Raw genomic sequence first — 18,494 nt, 5'->3', positions numbered from 1 at the left:
CCAGCTCTTTATATCTCCATGCACACGCATCTCCTGCTTTCCCACATAGCGAGGTTAAGTGTCGATATATTCACTTATTAGCGTGTGTGTGTGTGTGTGTGGGGGGGGGGGGGGGGTCATGTGTTCGGTCCATGTTTTTGCTATCTTTGGTATGTAAGGGAGCTGAGGGGCGATTGAGCGAGATTCATCCATTTTTAGCCCAAATCCATGCCGAGGGTTTCGTTTCAGATGCCGAGTCACTGTACGTCTTAGTGTGCACTTTTCATGTATGAATTATTCAGAGACCCATCATGATGTGTCATCCTCTTTTTAAAGGATCAGTGTGTAGAGCCACCCGCTTATTTTTTTCTAGCTTACGACACGTTATCACTTAGTGGTTCCTGTGTCGTCGTCGGTGTTTGGGCGATGCATGCTGTGTTTGCACCCTCGTGGACCCGGGCCGGTTCTCTCTCTCTCTCTCTCTCTCTCTCTCTCTCTCTCTCTCTCTCTCTCTCTCTCTCTCTCTCTCTCTCTCTCTCTCACGGGGCGGTCACAACAGGCGCCGCCGGCTATTTTCACCTGAAAGCTGTGAAGGTACATGCTGACGTGGCACAAAAGAAATCGGTGGAACGAACGGAAAGAAGCGACTGAAACCCCAAACGGTCCGCTTTACTCCGGCAGGTGGGCAAGGCTTGGTTCTTTTCCGTGAAGCTGCTGCTCTTAATTATATATAATACATATAATTACTGTTATGGTTTTCATTACCTGGGAGACTAATAATAACACATCATGTGTTGCTGCCCAACACTGGTTATCATTTTGCTGCATGAATCACATCATAACAATATATATTTTAGCATTTGTTCAGGTTACATAATAGCCTGATTGTTCAGTGATAAATGGACTAAGTGTACTCTAAATGGCAATTTAAAAAACGAGAACGCACACGCATCGCCGATGTCTCCATCGTTGATAAATGTGTGTGTGTGTGTGTGTGTGTGTGTGTTATGTCTTTTTAAAGGCCTCAGTATGAGTCTGTAGAGCCGGTTGCTCGTGCGCTGCCATGATTCATCACCTCTCGTTAGCCACCAGCTCTGCGTCACTCCGCCGTACATCACAGCTGATCTGATCTGAGTCCGGCAGGCTAATTACCTTACGCCGGCTAAACGGCCACGCTGAATGTTTGGTCCTTTCCACATTTTTTCACAGACGTTTAGTTGACTACAGCACCCCAGAAAGCCTTCGTCGCCTCCTACCAATCGTGCCACAGGAACGTACCACGACTGAGAACGTCTGAAGCTATAGTCATAGCTACGGCCCAATCACAGACGTGTTGATATTGGCGTATATGGATTGTCAACCAGAGAGCAATAATTCACCACACATCTAAGTAACACAAAGCTCACAATCTGAGGAGTTGTTATTCTGGCCACACATGGACGCATAAAGAACTCGCCAATAACCAACAAACTGACCTGAAGGAAAAATGAAGTCACAAAGTGAACTGAACTTGCCAAAATGAAAGTAAACTATTCTGAGCTTAACTCTCTTATCAGCCCAGAAAACCAGTTGGAAAAGAATGTACCACACTTTGGCAGCGCTCTCCTACGGGGCTTCCTGGCAAAGGTGGTTAAGACTCCAAATCCACATGTAACAGTAACTTAGAATAATTGGTTTAACTGAAATCTTTAACAACAAATTAGCAACCTTTCTGACCTTAACCTGATACCATTGAACCAGAAGAGGAATGGACTAAATAGTTGGAAAGATAAACACTCATAAAGTACAAATGGCCAAGAGACCTAGATCAGCAGCTCCTCGCCATTTATACGTCCTCAGAGGGCCAACTGGATGGATACTAGATGTTTAACTCCCTGAAAGTAGATCTAAGCTGCTTTATCAGTGTATGAATGGGTGTGAATGGGTGAATGACAACATGTAGTGTTAAATCTCTTTGAGTGGTCGGAAGACCACTGTTTTTTTTTTTTAGGAACAGTGTAGCATTTAGGGGGATCTATTGGCAGAAATTACATTTTATATTGTTAAGTATGTTTTCTTCAGTGTAAAATCACCGGAATATAATATATAAAAAATAATATATTTTTGTTAGCTTAGAGTGAGCCGTTTATATCGGCACGGAGCCGGCCGCCATTTTATTTTTTCACAGTAGACCATAGCGAAGAAACCAAACACTGGCTTTAGATACAGCCGTTTGGGTTTTTCCGCATTGGCCGCTGTGGTTCTCCTACACCAGGGGTATTCTCCCCGTGCAAAGGTCCGGAACATTACAATAATATCTCACTCCACTCACGATGCGTTTCAGAATACACACGTATTCGATTGGCTGAGTAGCGTCACGTTAGATGATTTACGACGCGTGTGATTGATCGGTGTGTTTGACCGAGTGCCGTAAAGGCTGGAAAAGCTGTGCAGGTTAAAATAGAAGCTCTCTGCCAAAATGTATAATTCTCAGTTATCCATCAGTTATACGTCCGGGTCCGAATAGGACAGCGTCCGGGTCCGGACCCGGACCGTGGTCCGCCTATTAGTGACCCCTGTACACGTTTGGCATAACAGGGCCAAGTTTCAATTGGTTGCAATCTGCAACCTCACCACTAGATGGTGCCAGACACTACACACTACACCTTTTAATGGAGGTAAACTGGGGAAGTTTCATGGTGATGAAGGTGATCTAGTCGTTCTTTTTTTATTTCTGTTCTGGAACTGTATGCAAATTAGCGCATATTTAATGAGCTAATCCTTAATCTACATATTTAAGGCTAGATTTTTTCAGAAAACTTGTAATACAAATTATCTTAATGTAAGTAATTGGTTGATGTCTGGTGGTTACTTTTTTTTAACCCCATTAATTTTTCCCGTAGTAAGAAACCATATGTGCAGATTTCTTGAATCAGAATTCTATTAATTTTTGGGTTTTTAAGAAAAAAAAATACATAAACAAGCTTGAATAAGACCCAGTGATGACACACATCAAGAAGAAATTGGTAACTAAATGCTGACTGTGGTTCTTTGGGGAGTGAATGTAGTCGTGACAGTCCTCACAAATCTGCTAAAACAAATAGAGAGAGAGAGAGAGAGAGAGAGAGAGAGAGAGAGAGAGAGAGGAAAAAGCAGCAGGATAGTGAGCAGAGTGACAGACAGAGGGAGGAGGGAGGACCGGCGGAGTGCTCCTTCTCTCCGTTTCCCCCCCCTCGCTCCTACCTGGCCATGCCATCCGGCCTGCGCAGGAAGTGGAGGCGCGCGGTGCGAGCGCTGAGGACTCTCCGCGGGTCGGGAGCAGCAGCAGCAGCAGCAGCAGGAGGTGGAGGAGGAGGAGGAGGAGGAGGAGGAGGAGGAGACGCTGTGAGTCTGCTGTTATTTTTAGTCTCTCCTCCCTCCCAGGCTAATCCGCCGCCGCTCAGGCTTATCCAGATTGGAGGTAGGACACAGAGGCAGGGGAGGTTAAGCGGTTGCTCCCGTGGGACGTGGACTTTTAGGTGGCGGTCGCGAGTCTAAATTGCCCACGCCGAGCATGCCGGAGCGGGACCAAGCTAGTCAGGGCCGTGGGTTTGACGGGGCAGGGGCACCCGAGGTGCCGAGGCACTGAGGAGGTGGAGGTGGAGGAGGAGGAGGAGGAGGAGGAGGAGGGCTCCTCTGCGCCGGCCATGAGTCTGGAGTGGCTGCCGACCGGCTGCTGCGCCGGCTACCCCAGCTGGCACCGGTGCAGGCCGGCCGAGAAGGGCGCGATCGCGGCCTCGGACGGCCGGGGGGAAGCTGGAGTCGGCGGCGGCGGTGGGGGGTCCGGGATCCAGCTGAGGGGGCTGGACACTGAACTGCTGAAGGGCAGCCTGGTGGTCCTCTATGCACCTGCTGGGAACTCCTGTCTGCTCAGATTGGTGGGACATGGATGGATGGATGGATGGATGGATGGATGGATGGTAGTTTGTGGTGTGTTATCCGCTGCTTTTAAAGATGCTTTCATTTAAATGGAAACAGGCACAGAGGTCTTTCACATGGTGGATTTAAAGGCTGGAATATGCAACTGGTTGAGATCTTTAGAAAGCCTTCTCTTTGACTTCACTTTGCAGAAGGCGGCGTCGGAGGTTTAGACGCGCATGTTGTCCTTCACACAGAGTGGTGATGCCTGCAGCCATCGGTGCTTTGTCTGAATATGTATTTACCGCTTCAAGGCAAAGACTCTCGAACCTTAAATATCCAGGGATGTTGATTGACGTGTATTTTAAAAGCACTGACTGCAGTCCAGATTGTTTTGGATGTGAGTTGTCTGGTGTTGGAGATCTCGACCGTAGAGATGTCCGTCTTCTCTCCAACGTAACACAACTGTACGGTAATCGGACAGTTTCAGGTAGGAGCTATTTTCTGTCAGCCGTAGTTCCTCACATGTAACTGCTCACGACGAGGTCTGTGGATTATTTGGAGTAACCGGGTCATGATTTCTGGAAAGAGAGTTTTCCAAATGTGGCTTCTTTTTTTTTGGTGCTTTGAGCATGTAGTCCCATTTTATTGGAGAGAAATCTACGACCAAACGCTGGGCAACTCCCACCAAAACAATCTGCAATGATAAATGGCACGACAGGTAAGACAGAAAATCTGTATTTTTGTTTTATTTTGGGGTGAACGTTCCCGTTTTTAAAGGTGAATTGTGTGTCAAAATACCACTTTTAGATGAAATATTGTGGTGCTGCAGAGATGTCCACACTCTACAGACCCCCTGCCCAAATCACACCGTTATCATTTGAATATGTTTTTCAATGAGAATGATGTAAAAATGATCATTTCTCAATTATGCAGAGAATACTCCTCTGGTGCACCTTTTAACAGAGTACTTAAACCTTTGTCACATCGTTAAAGTGATTTAATTTTTAATAGTGACTATCCCCGCCAGGCATAATAGCCTGGGGGGGTGATCATGTGTTTGGCTGGGTGTGTGTGTGTGTTCGTGCGCTCGTGCATCTCTCCGTCTGTCCACGGCTAATCTGTCCTATTACTGAACCCATCAAGCCTGATATTTTTGGTGGTCGTTTACGACCGTATGTTCAAGGACCTCTCATGGTTTTCATCGACCGTTTCACATCACCGTTGACTGCCGACGTCTCAGTCCTCTTAACCAGCCGGTAGCGGCCGCAAGTCATCAACATGTCTGTTGCAGGCCACGGGTTTTTTTTTGGCCTTAAAAAAAAACAACAACTGACATCCAAAGATACGTTTGGTCTCATTTTGAACCGGGTCATCTGCAGATTAATTGCATACCCGATATCTTAAGATCCACTGAAGTTAGGCACGATGCGAATATATAATAAATCCCCGTCTTTGTCGTCGCCGCCATTTTGACCGTAATGGTGCGTTCACACCAAACGCACATACATACAAAGTCTATGCACAGACGCGATGAGACTGGAATGACGCAAATTTGCGATGGCGCGATTGACGCAAATTTGCTTCAATCGGCAAAACGCCCCAAACGTGTGAGTTGAAATTTTTCAACTCCGCCGTTTTTTTCTTTTCTTTTGCTGCTGGATTTTGGATTTAAACTAAACGGCACAACCGAACTCTTCTTCACTTTCCTGCAAGCCCGTCCGGGATCAGGAGCCACGCGTCCGGCCCACTCTGAAGGGGCGCCGCGCTCCGAACCGGGCACGGCACTAGCCGTTGGAAAATACCAATGAAATAAACTTCAATATAATATGCTCTTTGACAACACGGGAAAGCACAACTTTGTACAACGCTCCAAATAACATGTTTACCTCTTTCCTTAAGATTTCATTGAACTTATTCTTTCTTTTTACAAAATCTACCAAAACACTAAAAACTTTTTTCCTCACGCGCACTTTGAACTTTCACAAACGCTCTGAATATAATTCATTCCAAAGCAACTTACATCACCAGTACAGGCGTACTCCGCAGTCTTAAAATAGGTTATTTAATTTTTGATAAGGTGCTTTATTCTTTTCTGCATAGCCATCTGGCGGTCCCTCACCGCCCGTCTGAAGATTATGATGAAGCATTCAGAGAAACACAGAGAGGGAGTCGGTCTCCGTGGAAACATCTCATCGTCACGTCCTCTTCTAATCTCTCTCACTGAGTGTTTACGTGAATGATCCGTTTTGTGATCGTTTTTTTTTTTAAGTATCCCGTTTACGTGTTTGCACACGTAAACGCCACATGTCGTTTTTTTCCAGAAAACCGGGATGCTTTTGTACGTATACACCTTATGCCGGTTGTTACGGGGATACGAATAGCCCGATTCCTCCGCGCTCACGTGGTCGTATTCTGAATATGAGCATAAAGAGTCAAGTGGATTTTTGAGTGGCCCTTTGGTTCGACGGCTCAAACGAGGTCTGTGGTTAACACGAGCTTCCGTAAAGGTTTTTGTTATACGATATTAAAATGCGGCAGTAAATGCGTGAATTTTGGAGTTTTTACGCATCTCATCGCGCCAAATGTTCCCGCCTTTAGCTTAGCTTAGCTTAGCCAACAAGCAGGTGGTCGACCTGTAGGAATGCTCAGGTTTCTACTGTTTGCGGAGCAGCCGTCCGTCCTCGTCCACTGCAGGTGCAACTGATTAGTGTATTAGTACTAGTAACGGTACCCGTCCCTGTTCATAGTCCGACAATTGCTTTTTTGCTTCTGCCGATTTTGTGTTTACGCATCAAAAATCATAAAAGTGGTGTTCATTTTTGAAGATTGTCCCGCTGAAGCAGCTGAAGTTGAGCACACATCCCTGGTTGGTTGGTTGGTTGGTTGTGAGTGTGTGAGAGAGAGAGAGAGAGAATTGAGCTGGAAATAGATGAGGGCAGATGTCTGTTGTCCAATTACAATCATACACCAGCCAGGCAGTGAGACAGACAGGACAACACACAGGCGGCTGTTATTGACATGATACTGTTTTTTCACAGAGGTCAGCTCAGTTCACACACTCACACACACACACACACACTCTCACACACACACACACACACACACACACACACACACACACACACACACACACCGCTTTCCTCTGATGTGTGGTGTGTCTCCTTTCCACTTGTATGTGCTCATCCCTCCGTGAATCTAAACGTAACATGCTGCTGAATGAATTGTAACCCAGCTGCCTGTCTGTTGTTCCCCACAGAGCTCTGGGATGGAAGAGACGGTCTGGGAGCAGTACACAGTCAATCTGCAGCGGGTGAGTTCCTTCACTTGACTGTGCTGTTGAACCGTGTTGACGTCCATCCGTCTGTTCATCGACCTGAAGAATTCAGGGACAAACATTCTGCATACGTCAAAAAAAACATCAGAATCATCAGAGTTGTATCTTTCCGACGTTCCTTGAACACGTCACGTGTGAGGAACGCTTCCTACGGAACCAACCGAATCTAAAACCTTTTTATTCTACATGTCTTATTTTAAAAAATCTCGCCCCAAATAAACCGCTTTACTGCTTTAACCATTAAATCCTGCAGGATTCTAAGATGGGTTTCGGTATCGCGGTGTCAGGTGGACGGGACAACCCCAACGTGGACAACGGCGAGACGTCAATCATCGTGTCCGACGTGCTGCAGGGAGGACCGGCAGATGGATTCCTCTAGTAAGTCTAGCAAAGAGTGGCCTGCGAGGGAAGTTAAGATCAGAAATTTGTGGGAAATTTGCACAATTTCGTACATTTTCATAGTGATGAGATGCGCACAAAACGGTAATTCTACGTCCTACACCTTGTTTTTGTCAGCCAACACTACTGTACTCTCTGAGTTCTGATATATTTTAGCACTGTCTGATCGCTAGGTAGCTGGATGTAGCTTGATTGAGCACGCTAATTCAGGAGTTTCTATTTATTCTTTATCTAAAAGCATTTATTTTATGAATTAGTTCATCACTTTAAAGCCTTCAGTTTGCACACGGCTCACATTGTCGGCTCAGATTTTCAAAGTGCCTTTCCCCCATTAGCTAAGTTGCTAGCTAGCTAACTCCCAAATTAATGGATTCTTTTTTGTTTTTCTTTCAGATGTTTTCATCTGAGCAAATAATCCAAAATGTATTTCCATTTGTCCCATACATTCCTGCTAATTCCCATGGAAAGTTTGCTTCCTTCAATATTCCTGGAGCTTTGCAACCCCACTGTTGTGTACTGGTTTTATCCACAACCTCACCTCCACCACGAGTTGGACTGATGAACTCTGCATTTCGTGCGGCTGAGTTAGCTACGTAGCACGCCTCTGTGTAGGAGCTCTGCAACATGTCTGGCTAAAAATAACATGAAAAATGGCGATAAATGTGTGTTTTATGGTTCAATAATTTTACAAAGATACTCTAACCACAACTCAATCAATGGAATTGTTTCCTGCAATCAAGTTACAACAAATTTGTACGAAGCTGTGTTTGTTGTGAAACATTTTTAAATGTCTACGTTATTGTTGTTCTCACATTATCTTAATTTCTTGTGTGTCTTTTTTTGTTGTGTTTTGTTTTGTCCAGTGAGAATGATCGTGTCATTCAGGTCAACTCCATCCCCATGGACAATGTGCCTCATTCCTTTGCTGTGCAGTCGCTCCGTAAATGTGGTAAAGTGGCTAAAATAGTGAGTATGAACCCCACAGTGTCTTTCTTTCCTGAGTTATTAAGATTGATGACATAACGGCTCACATACGAAGAAAAAAGATAAAATAAGTGTGTGGGTAGTCGAGGTTGTTCACCTTGGGTTTGTCATTTTGGTCGTCGCCATCTTGGTTCTTTGGAGCCAGAAGGGACCATGTTTAGACCGAGCCCCCCGAGGAGGGGGCGCCAGGCTTTGAAGACAATTTTAAAATTGAGGCCAAACGGTGGAGTTACAATTTTGGGGCCATGGCTCCCAAAATGTTTTCCCATAGACTTACATTGGGGAAAGAGACATAGAGACAAACATTTGTCGATGAGGATTGACTCTCTTTATGTGTCCAGTCGAGGAACTGCCGTTTTCACTTTGCGTTGGCTTCATTTTTCAGACCTGGAGGTTGCGGTTGAAAGATCCTGAACCGTGACTAAAATGGACTCGTAGTTCTAAACGCGATCGGTAAAGTACAGAGTTCTCGTTGGAGAAAGAATCCCCTTTTCTCCAATGGGAGCTTAGCCTCGGCTTTACCACAGAAGAAAAAAGATTTAAGAAAAAATTGTAAGAAATTTTTTTTTTTAAAGAAAATTTGCTGCATGACAGGAAGTTAAGCATTCCACAACTTTTAAATCATTTTGCTAACTTTCACAAGAATGTTGTGATCCTGAGCTTAGCTGAGAACCAATGAACCCCTCTGCACCGAGACCTCTACCAATGTCTTCCAAAAAACGCGCTTCGTCACCTCCATCTTTCAACGATCGCGTCTCCACCCGCTCTCTGACGGACGTTTGTGTGTTAGTGTGAGAGAGGCCAAAAGAGTGCAGTGGACTGACACTCATCACAGCTGTATTTGCAGTGCTGTGGCACTCAACAGATATGTGAGTGTGTGTGTGTGTGTGTGTGTGTGTGTGTGTGTGTGTGAGAGAGGGAAATAAAGAACGGTTTGTTGGCTGAGGCAAACACTCGCCGACTCCGATTTCGCCGTCGCCATATTGAATTACGATCGTCAGTGTGAACTCTCCTCTCAGGGTTAAAAGGGTCTAGAGGTCCTGATGAGATTTGCAATTAATGGAGCTTGAAAAGTAAAAATGTTGGGTAAGACGGCACGTTTCAGATGTTTTTCAGATGTTTCACGGCGAGCCAGCTCAAGTGAGGAGGAACAGAGTGCAGAGCAGGGACGCTGCCTGCTTTCTGTATAGTAGCACTTTACATGTACAGGAGCAGATAGCGTGTTTGCGTCAGTGCTCTCTCAGGGTTTCAGCCCGGCTGCCTCTGCAGCTCTAAAAGCAGCAGCAGTGTTTCTCCCGTGTGTACGCTGGACTAATCTCACCGCTCCGTACGGCTAAGTATAAAAGCCTGACATGTCGAGGGAATCTGATTTGCTGCTTTGAATCCCTGCTTTCACGACATCCAGCTGTATCTTTACTCTCACTGCTGTCTGAGACACAGAAGACATTTAGTGTGAAGCTCGGCTTCTTTTAGAGCCTTACTGAACACATAGGTCATTTAATGGATGAAGTCTCTGTGTCCCTTTTTGTTCTTCTGTTGTTTTTAACTCGCACTAATCTTTACTCCAGGTCCGCACACTCTTAATTCTTTCTCCTTGTTGGTTTGCACTCGGTGAAGCTGCCCTGTGGTGTTTTCCGGAGGTGTGGACTCGAGTCACATGACCTAAACTAGACTTAGACTCCAGTCACAAATTTAGTGACCTTAGACTCGTTTGACAAAATCAAATAAGACTTTCAACTGAACGCTCATGGCTGTAACACCTATGACTTGGACTTGAGCCCTTTGACCTGAAAATACTTGATACTCAAGAGAAAAGATTATTAAGTATGGTATTTAAAAAGTTTGGGACTTGACTCTGGACTTGTCAGTCTTGACTTGGGACTTGCAAAGCAATGACTTGGTCCCCCAATGCTTTTTGCAAAACGTCACCTGTGTTCCTACGTAAAGATGTGGAAGAAACGTGATTCTAATTTAAGTTTTCTATGACTTTACCTGATCTAAATCAGTCAGCTTCACTCGTCTGTCCGGTCTTTAGAAGCTCAGATCATATTCATTTTATTTTTGTTATTTTCATTCTGTCAGACGGTGAAGAGACCACGCAAGGTGGCGCTCCACTCGATGCAGCCCCCGTCCCCGGGCGGAGAGAGTCGGGAATACGGCCCCTCCACCCACTACTACGACGCCGACGCCAACATCTGGTACCACGACGAGGGCCGGGACCACAACTCGGACAGCAAAGCGTACCTGGACCCCGACTACAGGGGAGGGCGGGACTCGAACCAGAGAGGGAGGAGCCGCGGGAGGAGCCAGGAGAGGACCTCGCCCAGCCCCGACCGAGCCAGGAGGGAGGGCAGCCGGGGGCGGGCCCTGGACACCAGCGACGAGCGCCAGCGCTTCCACAGCCGAGGCCGCAGCCCCGGGGAAAGCTACCGCACGGAGGACAAGTACGAGCGAGGAGAAGGAGGAGGAGGAGGAGGAGGAGGAGGAGGAGGAAAAGGAGGGAGGTATAAGAGCAGGGAACAGCTCAACGACAACCCTCCATCCCCAGAACCCTCCAGAGACCTGGAGCCACTGGAGAAACCGGTCAACGTCCTGCTGGTGAAGAACAGACCCAGCGAAGGTAAAACTGATGATCGAAGCATTTATTTTTATTATGTGTCTCATATGTCCAGTTGTTTGCCGGTTAGATTTACACAAAATGGGCCAAGAACACGTTGCTGTCGCTGCGTCTTTAGTCTTTTATATATATATATATATATATATATATATATATATATATATATATATATATATATATATATATATACACACACACACACACACACACACACACACACACACACACACACACACACACACACACACACACACACACACAGCCTAATGACACAAACCACACATTGGGGGGGCTTTGCAGTAACTGGTGTGTTCTGCATGTGTTGTGTTAGAGTACGGTCTACGTCTGGGCAGTCAGATCTTCATCAAACAGATGACCAGCACAGGCCTGGCTGCCAAGGACGGGAACCTGCAGGAGGGAGACATCATTCTCAAGGTACACACACATTCATTCACAGTGGTTCCCAACCTGCGGTCCTGGTACCCGCTGAGGGTTCATAACATTTCATACGACTCACTAGATTGTTCACTAATTCACATTCACAGCCTCTGACATGAAGGTGAAAGAAGCAAAGTTCCCCTAGGCTTCCAAAGCAGGCCAACTGGCTCCTTAATCCGGTCCGTAATCCTTAATGCAGCCTCTGACTGTGTGTGTGTGTGTGTGTGTGTGTGTGTGTGTGTGTGTGTGTGTGTGTGTGTGTGTGTGTGTGTGTGTGTGTGTGTGTGTGTGTGTGTGTGTGTGTGTGTGTGTGTGTGTGTAGATCAATGGGACGGTGACAGAGAACCTCTCTCTGCACGACGCCGGGAAGCTGATAGAGAAGTCGAGGGGAAAGCTGCAGCTGGTGGTCCAGAGAGACCGCCGCCACATCCTGGTCCGCATCCCCCCCCTCGCAGACTCCGACTCGGACAACGACGGTGAGTCACCGGACGCGCGGCCCGACCGACAGGGTTAGTGTTAAACCACGGGGATGTCTGTTAGGACCCACGGGGTCCAATGATGAATGACTTATGCTCGTACCAGTTCCACGATCTTGAGACCTACAGAGGCCTCAGAGCGTCAGATTCAGTCAAATCAGTGTTCCCTAGAATATGCGTAGACCTGTGTGTGTGAGATGTAGGTCCAGGTCAGGAGGAAGTCTCTCTGAAGGTTTTTGATTGACAGAGGACCAAAGAAGTAGAGCTAGTCAGATCCGCTCCATGCTGTGGAGGTTGAAGTGTGCCACAGGAACAATAAGGTCAATAGGTCTCGAGTTCATTCCTTAACGCTGGGGTTGGTAATCTTCTCCAAAAATATGTATTTGTTGAAATTCTTTTTTACATCCCGACAGCAATCGACGGATCAAATGCTCTGACAGAACATCGAAATCTAATAGTAGCAAGGCCGTCCAATCGTTTTTGGAACGATCATTTTGTGGGCGGGGCTTTTGGAGGGAGGCCCAAGGGGGACTAGCTGTCGGTGTTGCCGACTCGGCAAACTCGCCCGCTAGATCCAGCAACTTTTGGAGCTAGCGAGGCTAGCTACTGTCATTGGAAGTTAGCAACACTGGGCTGGTTTTTAAGGTTGATCACGTTTCTGACCATCACCGACCCTTGCTTTAATTACGACGGTTGAAACAATAATGAATTATACCAAAACCCATTGACTTCGAGACAAAACCGCTGACTCATGTCCTGGTTTTTCGATCGATTCCTGCAGCAGCTGATGGCCAGAGACGGAGAGACAATGCTGCTCATAGTTCAGCTTTTGCTAACCGTAAGCTGTGAGCCTTTGGCTGTGCTAAACTATTAGCAACTCTTTCTCACCATCTCTTTCATGGGGTTTAGCCTTCTGCGTTAGCGATGAAGCTCACCGCTGCAGCCGTACAGGCTACGGTTAGGCTAAGCTAAGCTACACCGATATTGTAGCTCGTTAGAATCACAGTTTGTCATCTTGTTACATCGGCACTAAAAGAGTCTATTAGTCAAGAACGTAAAAACGTTAATTAAACAAAAATAATGAAATAGAAATAGTAGTTATTTATTACCCTATGTTTAATTATATCATTGCGAACCATGAATGTTTTAAAGACATGTTTAATACCTTTTGAATTAACTAATGCAGATGTTAATAATTATTCCATGTGGCACACTTGAGCCTCCATACTGAAGTGTCCGTTGGCGTTATTTCAACCGTTTCCTGGAGACGTTCGGTTCCACATACACACTTACAAAGGTTGAAAACATCGGCCGTTCAAGCGGCTAAAAATACCGAAGCAGTGTTGAGTCTTCTGCCCTCGACTGCTCACCGTACCAGGAGAGAGAGAGAGAGGTGACCGGCGGGTCGTGGTGTAACCGGGACCTCCGGCCCCACTTGTCTTTTAGAAAACCTGAACTGATCGTATTACTTTTGAAAGTGCTCATCTTGACCAGCAGAAGCGATCCCAGTAATCGCTCAACAGTGCAATCTCTCTGTGTTTTCTCTTCCAGATAAAATGTCATACTTTTAGATGAAGGACCACCCAAGACACACAGCATGTGTAACACTGTTGCCTTTCTCTAAGCTGTAAAGCGGCTGTGACGCAACCTGACTAAAGTTGTAAAGCCTTCACACCCTTTTTTTGCACTTCTCTTTATACTGCTCTAAATCTTCTAAAAAAAAGAAAATTTTAATACCTGATTTTCATTTTCCTGAATAAATAAACACGTTTTAATCACAATGTACTTTGAATTGTGTGGTTCATTAAGTGAAGGAGGCGGTACGCTGCCTTCAGAGGAGTGTGCTTTCATTTCATGGAGACGGGTGATGATGTATTTTTGTGAACACAGAGCGTTGCATGACATAAGCGTGGCTCATAAAGTGGGTAAGATGCTCGTTGATCTTTCCGTGTAATAACATATTAATGATTTGTCTTAACAGCGTGGCAACTCGCCGTCCGTCCGGGAGGCACGTCTGAACTCTCCGTCGTCTCTCGCTGTATTTCCATTTCACACACGGTCATCCTTGTAACACACGTTTCACCGACAGGTTTCACGCCACCGTCGGCCCAGACGAGGAGCCTGGTTGGTCTGGGCCGACGCGGCCGCTGGCAGGAAGGGTCAAAACAGACACATGGAGCCTTACAATTTTGAAACTGTTCCTGGCGATTTCCCAGGGAGTTTCAAGGAAACATAAATTTGGATCCAACCACAGTTTTTGAGAGACGAGGAATTAGATTCTGAGAGACGGCACTTATTAATAATCGCGGCACGTATTTAGGTCTTTATGAAATGCATTCTGTAGCTGTGACCAAGTTTATAAGCCACTTCCAGTAGCTGTGCAGCAGTGTTTTCTTGGTGCTTGGGGCTGGTAGTTCAGAGTCCGGATGTCTGCAGGCTCTAGCGGGAGATAAAGAGTGCGAGTTCACCTTTTTTTTTTTTTTTTAAATACGCCGGTGCACCTCTGCCACTCGCCACAACACTGGCTAACAACTTAAGCTTCGTCCACGCAGTCGCCCCAGTAGAGAATCTCTGTGAAATGGACTTAAATTGCTTGGCATCTAAGCTTTAAGCTTCAGCCTAAACAAAAGTACAAATAAGCTTAAGTTTCTGCTGCGCTAAATATGGATGAAAAATGTAAAACAAGATCACAAATCCACCAGCAGCTGCGTCGATCATTTCAATCCACAATATGGAAGTCAAACAAAGCCAAGACAAACGACTTTATTGAGGATTAAGCTTAGCCTTAGCTTAGCTCGGTGCTCAAGGAAAGGTCATGGAGTCATTCAAATGAAAAGGGTTCATCCTCTGAGTAGCATGAACGTACTCGGCAAATTTCACAGCAATCGGTATTCATTCAGTAATTGATATTTCTTGTATTATAGAGGATATGTTATTGTTCTTTATTGCAGTAAAAAAAAGTTAGATTACATACAGAATATTATTACAGTATGAAAAATGGCGAGTGTGTGCGGCCGTGACTGGCCACCCAAAATATGATGCAGGTTGCTGCGGCAGAATGCGAGATTAGCCGTGGACAGACGCGGAGCTGTTCACTCGCTCACAAACGTACTCACTCACTCACGGACGCTTGCATGCACGTGCAAACGATTGCAAAAATAAATTATAAAACATCCCATAATATAAAGGTTTAAACAAATGGCACACGCATGCTTAAGTATCGCCAAAAATGGTATATAGCTGTGTGCAATTCCTAGTGATTTGTTATATAACTGAGATTTTAGGTATGGTGGAGAACAGTGGGGTTTTTGCCCTTTTTTCCGGTACTGGACCCCTTCGCCCCGGGGTCTTCAGTAACAAAGGCATATTTAAAAATTTAGAAACTGAACAAAATACCACCAAAAACAAACCATGCCAGCTGATTCTATGGAGACCAGGAATACCCGATTGGTCCTGGTGTGTTGCTGTAGAGCGTTCGATGGACCCACAGATGCACAAACCGGCCCGTATAGAACGTCCTCATGCCCTGTATTCACTGGTTCTTTCAGTCTTTCAACACATTGTCCAAATGTGTCGGTGTTGTGACATGAATTTGAACGATGGATGTTGTTTCTGACACATTTGGCCGATAAAAGCCCACATCAGGTTTGACACATTATCCTCATATTTCTTATCCTCTGTCTTCAACCTCTCTCTCTCTCTCTCTCTCTCTCTCTCGGTGTCTCTCTCGCTCTCTCTCTCTCGCGGTCTCTCTCGTTCTCTCGGTCTCTCTCTCTCTCTCTCTTGGTCTTTCTCTCTCTTGGTCTCTCTCGGTCTCTCCCTCTCTTTCTCTCCCTCTCTCCCTCTCGGTCTCTCTCTCTCTCTCTCTCTCTCTCTATCTCTATCTCTTTCCCATCTCTTTCATCCTCGCCTTCTAAACTCCGTCACCTCTGGTAATGCAGAATGTCTCTAACCCTAATCAAACTAATAAACACGTTCTAGATTGTCTCTCTCTCTCTGAAATTGATTGCTGGTTTACCATGGCCTACCGTTCTTCAGAGGGACACATTTACGTCTCTTTAATGCGGTTCCCTCGCTCGTCCTCTCACACACCTCACATTCTTTTTCTTGGCTTCTGTTAAAGCTTCCTTCGCCTCCCTCCCTCTCATCAGAGCGGCGTGCTGAGTGCCACGCTCTGACGGATAAAAGCAGCCCAATCAAAGACTCTGCCGTGTTCGCTTCAAATGCGAGAGGAAAAGAATTCACAGGAGGGACTGAATGAAAGCCGGGCGCTTTCTGCGCAGAGCGGTCCTGTGTGTAAGCACTTTGGACCAGCTTGTTTTTGGGGATTAAAGGCAGCATGGATTCTCCCATGAGGCCCATGTGGGCCCTCTACTACTACAATACAACAACCATTGAACCATTGCTAATCATCATACATACGCAGTGTCGAAGCTGATGTCCAAAGTGCACTAATGGAAACCGATGGCTGCCTGGAAAGTAGTCTAAAAAAACGTCTTGGTGTTTTTACACAAATCTGAACAATAATGCCGTTAATTATTTGCGGACTGTGAATTCAGGGTGTTGGAGCAATGGCTGCTTTTATCCTGAGGAACTGAGCTGTGGCACTACAGTTTGTCCTCATCATGTTGATTGACATCTCTAATTGTGTCCTCGGGCGACATTAGCTGGTGTCGGGGCTTCCTGAGGCAACCATTTTCTACGGCTGGTGGTGGTGATGGTGATGGTGCTGGTGGTCTGATTCACATGTGCGTGTCTAACTGAGATGTCTGTCTTGTCTTGTCCGTCCGTCAGACATATCAGAGATGGAGTCGTACCATTCCTATTCCCCCCCAGAGGAGAGGAGGTCCCGCCAGTCTGACCTGTCCTCCCACTCCTCTAACGAGCGAGACAACCCCAGGTAGGGCGGATGGAAGCTTGGATGGATGAGTCTCAACAAACCTCCGACACGACATATGATTATATTCATGATCGAGCGTGAATTCGATCGCCACATGTCAGACGCTAAAGTGAGGCTATTAAACCACGACGGCGGACTAGTCGGCGTGACAGAGTCACGTGATCTCATTTAGCCATTTGTTAGCATCCGCCTTTTTTAAGACTGTTCAAAGCTTCACCAGAGGGGGGCGTTTACTGACGTAGAACTAAATGTAAAAAATCTCCTGAACTCGTGCTAACCACAGACCTTATTCCAGGCTTCTAACCAAAAACCCATCGACTTCAAGATAAATGAACCAAGCGCAAAAATGCTGAGTCATTTCTGGGTTTTAGGACTCATTCCTGCGTCACTCTATAAGGTTGTTTCCTATTGTTGTTTCCTTAAAATGTATGTGAGGTGTTACTGCATCTCGTCCCCCTCCTACAGTACTCAAGCTCATTCAGCATGTCCTTTAAGGTTTTAATCAGAGTGTGTGTGTGTGTGTGTGTGTGTGTGTGCGTGCGTGCGTGCGTGCGTGCGTGCGTGTGCAGCAGGGAGGAGCCCATGAGGACAGCCAAGATGTCAGCCATGGCCTCCCCATTCAGAGTACCTGAAGACCCCCAGGCCTCAGCTGAGCTGAGCAAAGACACACCGCACATCGAGGAGCCTCCAGGTCATCACTCACAATCGTTTGGTCACTTGGGTTCAAACAACAACATCCGACATATCGTCATCTTAGAGAGTTGGATATGGCAAATAAACCTAAATTTTTTTTGACTCAAGCTATGCTTTTGATCAGAAAAACACCTGCTGCTGCTGCTGGATGAGAGCAGAGCTGTAAAGCTAAGCAGTATGGATTAGTGCAGGTGTTACAATACTATTTGATGTATCAATACATCCAAATCTCAACCTTTTGACTGCTTTTAACGGCCATTGTTGGTAAAAAAAAAAAAAAAAATCTACAGAGCTGAGGAAGGGGGAGGGGTCATATTCTGAAAAAATAATTCATAATTTTCGAGATTTTTTGTGAGTTTTCTCTCGTAAATTGACCACTTTAATCTCAGAAAATTCAGATTTTTTTTTTCTCTCAGACTACTACCCCGTCCCCAGACTGAAGGCTGACTTTTAAAATGTACTTTTACTGACATAACATGTCGTTCTTTTGTTGTAAACATGGACGATATTAACGATGCTCTCATCTACAGCTGCTGTAACGACCACGCCCAAGATTCTCCTCCGACCAAGTCCTGAAGATGAAAAAATATATGGGTGAGTTTATCTGTTTCTTCTCTCTTCATACTTATCTTTTCACTTTTCACTTATATTTTATATAAGTAAACATGTATCTACGAACTGGAGGAATGCGCTACATGTCTCTGGGCACTGAAAGCCGCCAACTTTATGCATTATACTAGCACGAATATCAGGACTGAGGACGGAGACGGAGACAGAGACTGAGGACAAAGCTGC

The 18,494-nt window shown here is 45.8% G+C and overlaps 1 protein-coding gene across 1 annotated transcript in view; it reads left to right on the top strand.

Moving 5' to 3' along the window:
• The window catches only part of tjp2b (tight junction protein 2b (zona occludens 2)), a 52,220-nt gene that overhangs the window by 14,409 nt on the left and 19,317 nt on the right, over nucleotides 1–18,494 (top strand). The window contains exons 2-10 of the mRNA XM_068704243.1: nucleotides 7,115–7,168; nucleotides 7,446–7,570; nucleotides 8,455–8,557; nucleotides 10,658–11,195; nucleotides 11,524–11,627; nucleotides 11,953–12,106; nucleotides 16,901–17,006; nucleotides 17,576–17,697; nucleotides 18,230–18,293. Coding sequence (XP_068560344.1) covers nucleotides 7,115–7,168; nucleotides 7,446–7,570; nucleotides 8,455–8,557; nucleotides 10,658–11,195; nucleotides 11,524–11,627; nucleotides 11,953–12,106; nucleotides 16,901–17,006; nucleotides 17,576–17,697; nucleotides 18,230–18,293 — 1,370 coding nt within the window. The remainder of the gene's footprint in view (nucleotides 1–7,114; nucleotides 7,169–7,445; nucleotides 7,571–8,454; nucleotides 8,558–10,657; nucleotides 11,196–11,523; nucleotides 11,628–11,952; nucleotides 12,107–16,900; nucleotides 17,007–17,575; nucleotides 17,698–18,229; nucleotides 18,294–18,494) is intronic.

This window comes from Cebidichthys violaceus, unplaced genomic scaffold (genome assembly GCF_023349555.1).
Source record: "Cebidichthys violaceus isolate CVI_PGR_0920_01 unplaced genomic scaffold, fCebVio1.0.p SCAF_9, whole genome shotgun sequence".
NCBI lineage: Eukaryota > Metazoa > Chordata > Actinopteri > Perciformes > Stichaeidae > Cebidichthys > Cebidichthys violaceus.
Note: the sequence above shows the minus strand (reverse complement) of the source record. Positions and strands in the feature narration are given on the sequence as shown.